Source organism: Solanum stenotomum, chromosome 11 (assembly GCF_019186545.1).
Source record: "Solanum stenotomum isolate F172 chromosome 11, ASM1918654v1, whole genome shotgun sequence".
Lineage (NCBI taxonomy): Eukaryota > Viridiplantae > Streptophyta > Magnoliopsida > Solanales > Solanaceae > Solanum > Solanum stenotomum.
In genome coordinates this window covers 51277305-51287417 of record NC_064292.1, presented here as the reverse complement: position 1 = coordinate 51287417, position 10113 = coordinate 51277305, and the positions used below count along the sequence as shown (strand labels likewise).

The 10113-nt window shown below is 34.6% G+C and overlaps 1 protein-coding gene and 1 pseudogene across 1 annotated transcript; both read left to right on the top strand.

Moving 5' to 3' along the window:
- Positions 1–257: 257 nt before the first annotated feature.
- LOC125844340 (UDP-glucosyltransferase 29-like) lies at positions 258–1840 on the top strand. Its single transcript, XM_049523651.1, has one exon. It carries the CDS (start codon positions 275–277, stop codon positions 1607–1609), a length of 1335 nt encoding a protein of 444 aa, XP_049379608.1. The 5' UTR covers positions 258–274; the 3' UTR covers positions 1610–1840.
- A 647-nt stretch (positions 1841–2487) lies between these two features.
- Positions 2488–4080, top strand: LOC125844354 (UDP-glucosyltransferase 29-like; annotated as a pseudogene).
- The last annotated feature ends 6033 nt before the right edge of the window (positions 4081–10113 follow it).

Below are 10113 nucleotides of genomic sequence, written 5' to 3'. Positions count from 1 at the left end.
ATATCAAGAAAAGTAACACTGATGGGACCTTTAACAATAATAAAGAAATATTCCAACAGAAGTCTAAAATAATTTTTTCTTTCTCTCTTTGTTACAAATCACTATGCAACTATTCTATATGCCCTGCGTAATCAATTACGTACATACATGAATATGCACGAGATTCATTATAAAACAACAATAATATAATATAATATCACCAAATACTAGCTATAAGTAGTCTATCATCATAATTACTATAACCATCAAAGAGAGAAAAAAACTATAGTCATTAATGGAAGCCAAGAAAAACAACATTAGTGTACTTATGTTACCATGGCTAGCTCATGGTCACATAAGTCCATTTCTAGAGCTAGCCAAAAAACTCACAAATAGAAATTTTCACATTTACATGTGTTCCACTCCAATAAACCTAAGTTCCATCAAGAAAAATGTCACAAAAAAATATTGTGAATCAATAGAATTAGTTGAGCTTCATCTTCCATCTTTACCAAATCTTCCTCCTCATTACCATACCACCAATGGTCTCCCACCTCATCTCATGAACACACTCAAAACAGCTTTCGAAAACGCCTCTCCAAATTTTTCCAAAATATTACAAACTCTAAAGCCGGATTTGGTTATATATGACTATAATCAGCCATGGGCTGCTGACTCTGCTTCCTCTATTAACATTCCTGCTGTGCAGTTCCTCACTTTTGGCGCGGCTGTTGTTTCTTTAGCCATCCATATGTCTGATGATACGGAGGATAAGTTCCCCTTTCCTGAAATTTATCTGCATGAGTATGAAATGCTTTCATTGAAGGAAGCTGTTAAAGAAGCACCGGGTAACAAGTACTCATTTGATGAGGCTATTAGGCTATCGCGTGACATTATTCTGGTGAAAACTTGTAGAGATTTTGAAGGGAAATATATAGATTATCTTTCAAATTTGGTTTCCAAGAAAATAGTCCCCGTTGGTTCACTAGTTCAAGAATCCATTGCGCGAGATGATCATGATGAGGAGATCATGCGATGGCTTGATAAGAAAGAGAAATGTTCAACTGTGTTTGTTTCATTTGGGAGTGAGTATTTTCTATCCACGGAGGACATATTTGCAGTAGCTCGAGGGCTAGAACGTAGCAAAGTGAACTTCATTTGGGTTATCAGGTTTCCACAAGGTGAAAGAATAAGCATTCGAGATGCATTACCAGAAGGGTATCTTGAAAGGGTAGGAGAAAGAGGAATGGTTATCGAAGGATGGGCTCCTCAAGCAACGATTCTTCAACATCCATCGATAGGTGGATTCGTTAGTCACTGTGGATGGAGTTCATTCATGGAAAGTATGAAGTTTGGTGTGCCTATAATTGCCATGCCAATGCACATTGATCAACCAATGAATGCTAGGCTTGTGGAGTATATTAGGATGGGAGTGGAAGCAGCGAGGGACGAGGATGGTAAACTACAGAGTGAAGAGATTGCAAACACGATAAGGAAGGTGTTAGTTGAGGAAAATGGGGAGGCTGTGAGGAACAAAGCTAAGGAACTAAGTGAGAAGATGAGCGCGAAAGGGGATGAAGAGATAGATGGAGTGGTGGAAGAGCTGGTGTCTCTTTGTAGCAACGAATAATTAAGATTTGAGTTATATCTATGTAATAAGTTAATTTCGTATGCTTGAGAGAGTTTAATAATTTTTTTGTGATGTTAACATGTGATCGAGCTAGAGACGGAGAAACAAGAGGATGACTGTGTTTCTCTTCGAATGAAATGACAGAAAACTTCCCATTTGATTGACGACTTGTGAGTTGTGACCATATGAGCTAAACAATCTGTCCTAGTTATTTTTAATCGTCTCATCTTACTTTCCTTTTCCTCTATAACATTTTTCTATAACACGTAGTAATTATTTTTTGCTCGTATATGTCTTCCTCAGCATAAGAAAATATCCACTTGATTCTAAATAACAAGTCTTTGATTCTAAAAAATCGAAAATGGATAAAGAAGAACCTGCAAATGTGAAGCTCCACGTCTTGCTCTCTATTTCCCCCTCTTTGTGTGCTCTTTCCTGTCGATTTTTTATCTAACAATGATTTTCAGTATCTTGATTTCCATTGTTGCCAAACTTTTGAGTCAAAATGCTCTTTGGTGGCGCGAAGAGGGAAGAAAGTTGAGGTTACTGGAAATTCCAAAATCTGAAAGAAAAAAAAAGTAATCAATATTTTGAGTGGAACTAAACAAAATAGGCAATGTAACATCGAAAATAAGACAAATTATCTACTACAACAGATAAACACAATCTAATGGTATAAAGTTTATTTACCATGATAGTGCATATAACTTAAACTCTTGAGTTGAAGTGACTGTCCATATCAATCAGTCCAACACAATATTCAACAGTCAATATAAGGCTGCTGGTACAAATCTAAACACCTTTTTTCTTTGTTATCAAATCACTAGGAAACTTCTATATAAGATAGGGAAGCAACCTCAACACAACAATTTAAGGTACAAATTCTGTAGATTTCTCGATATATAGAGTTTGAACCAAAACTACTGAATTCTGTCGAATTCGTATTTTCTATACCAGATCCATTCCTATGGAGGCCAAGAACAACACCATTAGTGTACTTATGTTACCTTGGCTAGCTCATGGTCACATAAATCCATTTCTAGAGTTAGCGAAAAAGCTTGCAAGTAAGAGCTTCCACATTTACCTGTGTTCTACTCCGGTAAACCTGAACTCCATCAAGAAAAGAGTCAGTGAGAAGTATTCTCAGTCGATAGAACTAATCGAGCTTCATCTTCCGTCTTTACCAGATCTTCCTCCTCATTACCACACCACAAATGGCCTCCCACCTCATCTCATGAACACCCTCAAAACAGCTTTTGAACTCGCCTCTCCGAATTTTTCCAAAATATTACAAACTCTGCATCCGAATTTGGTCATTCATGACTACAATCAGCCATGGGTTACTGATTCGGCTTCCTCTATGAACATTCCTGCAGTGCAGTTCCCTACTTTTAGTGCAACTGTTGTTGCTTTGGCCATCCACATGTCTGAAAACACAGAGGAGAAGTTCCCGTTTCCTGAAATTTACCTGCGGGAACACGAAATGATTTCACTGAAGAAAGATATTGATGAAGTACCAAGTAAGAAGTTCCCATACGACAGGCTATTAGGCGATCACATGCCATTATTCTAGTGAAAACTTGCAGAGATTTTGAAGGGAAATATATAGATTATCTTTCAAATTTGACTTCCAAGAAAATTGTCCCCGTTGGTTCGCTAGTTCAAGAATCCATGGATCAAGATGATTATGAGGAAATCGTGCAATGGTTTGACAAGAAAGNACTGTGTTCGTTTCATTTGGGAGCGAGTATTTTCTATCCAAGGAGGAAATACTTGAAGTAGCTCAAGGGCTAGAGCTTAGCAAAGTGAACTTCATTTGGGTCATCAGGTTTCCACAAGGTGAAAGACTTAACATTCGAGATGCATTACCGGAAGGGTATCTTGAAAGGGTAGGAGAAAGAGGAATGATTATGGAAGGATGGGCTCCACAAGCATTGATTCTTCAACATCCATCGATAGGTGGATTCGTGAGTCACTGTGGATGGAGTTCATTCATGGAAAGTATGAAGTTTGGTGTGCCTATAATTGCTATGCCAATGCACATTGATCAACCAATGAATGCTAGGCTTGTGGAATATATCGGTGTGGGAGTGGAAGCAGCAAAGGACGAGGATGGAAAGTTACAAAGCGAAGAGATTGCAAAGGCAATAAGGGAGGTGTTAGTGGAGGAAAGCGGGGAGGCTGTGAGGAAGAAAGCTAAGGAACTGAGTGAGAAGATGAACGCGAAAGAGGATGAAGAGATAGATGGCGTGGCGGAAGAACTGGTGGCACTTTGTAGCAACAAATGATTAGCAATATGAGTAAATGTCAGTCTAGTGTAACTCAACTGTTATAGTAAGTTGAGAGTACTAATCATCTTATTACCAATAATCACTACAAGTAATAACCTTTGAAATGATTCAGCAGAATGTAAGTTGTATCCAAGAAAAACATGCATTAAGATGTAATTCCGAGCCAGAATTATGCTTGAATCAGAACAGACTGTTAACATCACATGACACACATTCCACAGAGATATATGCACAATTTCGTGCATTAAGAATGATGTCAAACAAAGGGAAACTAGTGAAGATGCAAAACCAAACCATTAACTAATAAAAATCAACAAGCAAACTCATTTTCAAAGCATTTAGGACAGGGGAATTACTGTCTTGAAAACTCTAACAGAGGTGTACATAATATAAAAAAACTCGGTGAAGCATTACATCAAACACATTGTTGGCATAAAGAATACATTAGTAAACCAATCAATTGGCATAATACGTATATATACTTTAAATTTGGATTTACCTGACATTTATGCACTCCAACTTTGGGTGCGTACAAGCAAACACTTAAACTTATATAATGTTGAACAAATAGGTACACATGTTACATGACAATTTGTGTCATACAAGGTGTTCTATGTGTATTATGTCACATACGAGTCATGTGTCTACTTGCTCAACTTTATAGAAGTTTAATTGTTTATTTGTGCACACCCAAAATTGGAGGACATAAATGTGAAATGAGAGCGACACATTCATGTATTATATCCAAAATAAAATCACGTTAGGCAAAATTTGGAATTTCCCCATTATGGCCTAAAATTTGGCATAAAAAGCCCGTAGTATATTTTTTTTGGTATCTAATAGCTCAAATATATTTTTTCGAGAAACTTGTAGAAATTTCACTAGTTTAAGAGTTAATTAGTAGATGCGTTCTAGTTGTGATTTATCTCGGCGTTATTTCAATAAGTTTGTGATTATAATTTTTAAGTCTACCCACTAAACTAGCCATTAAATAATGAGGAACTTTCACATATAGCCACTCAAAAATAGTCTAATTACTCTCCATATCTATAGTTTGATAATTACAATCCGTAGCCACATGTTATAGGGAGAAGAGAGGCGAGCGAGACTAGGAGAGAGAGGAGAGAGGCGAGCGAGACTAGGAGAGAGAGGAGAGAGGCGAGCGAGAGAGGGCAAAGAATGGGAGAGAGGTGAATTGTATATGTGTATCGGTTAGATAATTGAATTGTATATGTGTATCGGTTAGATAATTGTATATTATACATATGCATTTGTATATATGGCAAGCGAGTGTTGACACCCAATTTTGACCATCCCCAATAGTAATTAATTCCCGAGCGTCTTAAAATTCTAAACAATTTGAAATAATTAGCTTTATAAAATTCAAAATAATTTTCAAGTCATTTTAAGTAGTTTTGTCATTTTTATAAATTTCAAAATAATAAATATGATATTTTATATAGTTATGTGTCTAATTAGTATATTTTACGAATGTTCGAAAATTGCCTCAAAACGATTTTAGTTTTATTTAAATATTTGGCTATTTGGTTTAAATTAATTAATAACTTATATTTCGAATTAACTAGTTTATAATTAAGTTAATTATTATATAATTATGTGTCTAATTAATATATTTTATAAATATTTGAAAATCATATCAAAAGATTTTATTTCTTTTAGCGAAGTGTTTTACTAACTTAGTTTAATTTAAATCATAATTACAATTTTGAATTAATTAGTTCATGTTTAAATTAATTATGTTATTATCAAGTTAATTATTTTATTTCGTTAAGAATAAGAAGCTCGTTAATTAATTAATATTAAATTCATCTTATTTATTTATTTATTTATATTTTTTTCAGCCACATTCTCCGAGTAAATCTGATTTGGGTTAATTTCGTAACCCTAATCGATTATAATTGCAATTCTTTTGGTCAAATCTTCAATTCAAAACCTAGCTATTTTATTACAATTTAAACCCATTTCCTACCTTGTATCCAATTTTGTTTAAAGACCAAAGTTGGGCCAACCTTTAGCCCAACTTCAGTCGGCCCAGTTCCCTTCAGAAAAATAATTCATCCCAACCCACTCACAAAATTCCCAACCGACCCAATCCTAAACCCATTACAATACCCACATACAACAACAACCGACAATACATACAGTAGTACACCAAGCTACTGCGGTACGTTTCTTGATTCTCCAAAAAAATGACAAATTCCAGCTCCAGCAGCTCGAAACGACACAGCAGCAACAACTGTACGGCAGGCACACGTTTCCCACCCCTTTCCTCTTCCGGAATGGGGTTGAAGACCTCATAAAAGATGTTTGTCCGAAAGGGTGAAAGGATTTTGGATTTCGAATTTCAAATGGCAAAATTCCATCCGGATTTCCCCCCTTTTTCTACCCTAATTTCTTTGTATAAAAACCCTCTTTGCATCTGATCCGAGGGGGGGGAAGATAATTTTTTGGAAGATTTTTAGTTGAAAAAAAATTAGAGTCAAGAAAGGGGGAATTCCTTTGAACGAAATTTTGTACTTGAGAAGTCTTAGACGTTTTTTTTTTTAATTCAAAGAAACGGGCAATTCTTTGTTCAAAACTAGCCCAAAGTTTTTTTTTTGGGTTTGCTGTTTGAAGCTTCGAATTCGTGTGGTGGAAGAGCTCGTTCTGCTCATTGCTGTCCCGTTCGCTGCCTGCCACAAGGTACATAACCCGCGACCCTCCTATCAGCTTCGAGTTCAATGTGTTGGTTTTTGTGTTCAACTCTTGGTCGATTCCGATGATTCTATATGATGTGTTCGTATTAATTTTTATTTTTTTTGAAGCGTTTCTTTGTTTTTATTTTCCGAAAAAGATTTCATGTTTGTTTGAACCTCTTTCTCTTGTTCTTAGTCTTCTCGAGTTTGTGGTTGTAGTCGCCTTAAGCTTACTTTGTTCATTGGTTGACCATCACGATTTTGTTCTGTCTCTATTTGCTAAAGTGATTTTCTCATTTTGACCGTATGACCTGAAGTGTCAAAGAAGTTGTTTCGTCGCTCCTCTGGCATATTTTCGAGTATAGACTAGTAATTTTGGTTGACATCGGTGTGGCTCAGTTTGTTTTGGGATCATGTCGCGGTATGAAATCGTTAGACTCGTTTAGTGTTTGATGATTACATGTTGCTTGGATTCGCTCGGTCATCCCAGGTAGTTGATTGTTTTTTGGCAAAAAATGCGAAAGGGCTCCTTATAAGCATGATCTTTATTTCCTTTTTTTTTTTTAGCTCATAAGGCAGCGTTGTGTCTCTTTTTAGCTATTTAAGCTACTGTTGAGTTAGTTGACGACTTAAGTCTTTGTCTCATTTTTCTAGTGTCTAAGACTATTACCGATTGTATTCCCATTCTTTGGTAATAGCCTTGATTTAATCTGTTAGTTGATACCTTCTTTGGAATGTCATTTCCTTAGCCTATTAAGACATCTGTGTTGTTAATTCTTGCGTCAATTTTAATTAATGTCTCTGGTTACGACTATGTGCAGCTTTTTGAGTCCGGTTATTTATGCTTTTTTTGTGTCGAGCAAAGTTTCACGTGAAATTTTGTTCCCTTAGAAATATCACATAAAGTGATAGCATTTTGTTAAGTCGTTGATTATTATTTTTGTTCATTTTCATTAGCTTGTCTGGATAAAAGTTTAATGTGACTCATCTCGTGAGAATTGAGTCAGGAATGCGCATATCTCGACCTTTTCCTTTTTTTTCTTTTTTTTTTTTTTTTTACCTTTTCTACCATTGGTGAATTTGCATACTAATCCAAATATTGTCATTTCCAGCTTAAAAGGTGGCTTATCTAAATTTTTATATAATATTAATACAACTGATAATGGCTCAACTGTGCACTATTGAATTTGGTTTTAAGTTGTAACAACTAGAACTGCTTTTGTTCCAAATTATGACCGTGTCTTATTTTATTTTCTTGTATTTCATTTGCTAATGTCGTTTCTCTTTGATTTGCATGTGAAATTTGCCCGAGTTCACCATGAACTCCTTTTTCCTCGCATTTTGAGAGAGTCGTAAAGACTCAAATTCCTACATTCGGGTTGGCTAGCCATAAAAAATCGATGAACAGGTCCTGGAAGAGTTTGCAACAGATTGCAGCAGATCGACAATTTGGAAAGATTGGGCCAAAGGCCCACTCTTGATTCTAAAAGTTGTATATTGTTACGTTTGGGCCTAAGCCCTTTTACTTCCATTATTATTATTTTGTTAGAGGTTTAGGACAGGTACAAAGATGGCAATAATTGGGCCAAAAGCCCAAAATGAGATTAGGCCCAAGTACTGGTCCAGGCGGGCAGATCTAGGCTTGGGCCCAAACTTTCTTTCCCTATCTCATTTATTTGTTATTACGTGTTTTATGTGTTAATCAATCTTAAGGCCAACCATCCGAATCCCCGAAAGACGTTCATTTTGGTTTAACAATTTGACTAAACTGAACATCTCTTACAAAACTTAAAGAATAAGTTTACAAAATATTTCTCTTAGATAAATATTTTGCTTTTTATTTTTCTCTTAAAATGATCCTAACTGACAAATAGTTCAATTTTGCAAACTAAACTAAGTTAAAATTATTTTAGCCAAATAATTAATCGTCGGATAACCGCATTAACGGGTGTTCTAGGTGCTTTCAAACCCTTCCTAGAACACTAATATGAACCCCGAACCCTTTAAATATTTTCAATAGATTTACTGTTTTGATCTATTTGAAAAATGAATAGTTTTTCTTGATTTTTCTTAAAAAATTAAGTGGCGACTCTTAAACTAGTTAAAATATACTTTCCAAATAAAACAGCGAGATTAGGAGAGGGAGGAGAGAGGTAAGCGAGATTGGGAGAGGGAGGAGAGAAGCAAGCGAGAGAGGGCAGAGAGTGGGAGAAAGATTAATTGTATATGTATATCGGTTAGATAATTGTATATTATACATATGTATTTGTATATTCTGGTGAATTATACATATACAAACGTCGCTAATTATTCAAACTCGAAGTCAGTCCACGTAATTAATGTATAATGTTAGTCGCGAATGGTAATTATAGAAAACTATAACTATGATGAGTAATTAAGTAGTATAAATTTGCTTAACCGCGTAACTTTCCCTATAATATAATATATAATAAAAACTTCTAATATTTAGTACTTTAAAATTAAATAAAATGAATACTAGGTGATAATTACTATCCTTATTCATGTCCTTCACAACTTCCTATCTAAAATCATGAATTGATAAGTATTTTTGAAAACATAACAAATAATTTAAGACGACGTAAGTACTAAATTGAAATAAAGAAAATAACTTTTATTATTAATTATTAGGCGGACGGCTGGCTCTAGAGGTAGTGTTAGAAACTAGCTTATTCGTTTGATTTGAGAATAATTTCGGCAAAAGAAAATGTAATATAACTTTAAAATGAGTGAGTTAGGCAGGAATAAAAATATTCTTTTTTCGGAAAATAAGTTAATTTTTGTTGTTTAATATATAAATTTAGAAAATATATGTACATAATTTAGATAAATATTATAGAAGTTGGAAATCGAGGTAGGAGTGGGGATGGGATTGGCTAATATATTGAATGTCGTAGAACTTGCTTTTTTTTTTTTAAGGAAAATATTTTTCCAAAAATAACTCGAAATCCTTTTTTTCGATATTATACCATACCTAAGCTAATAAAAAATTATTACGTAGGGGATTGGACTTTCTCACCCTCGGGGGGGGGGGGGGNTAATTTAAATATTGATGTGGCATATTAATAATGTCAATAAATATAGTTTTCTTTGGGCTTCAGCTGACATTTATGCGATTTAATTTTGAGTAACTTTCACTTATAGCAAACAAAAAAATCATATTTGTATGCTATAGCAAAGTTTGCATAATTGCGCTCCATAGCAAACATATATATGTATAATTCGCTATACATATACAATTAAAAGCTGTCTATTTCGCTATACATATATACAAAAAGAGCAATTGTATAATTCGTTGGCTCCTCTTCAGAATTGTATAATTTCATTATACAAACATAAAACTGGGCAGGGGAATATTTTTATTGTATAATTATAAGTGTATAGGACGAATATATATGTATTTGCATGTGTATATACAATTTTCTCTCGCTTTATACAAACAGAAACGCAATTTATACACTTCTGTTGTATAAAACGAGAAAGAGAGAAAGGCACAAGA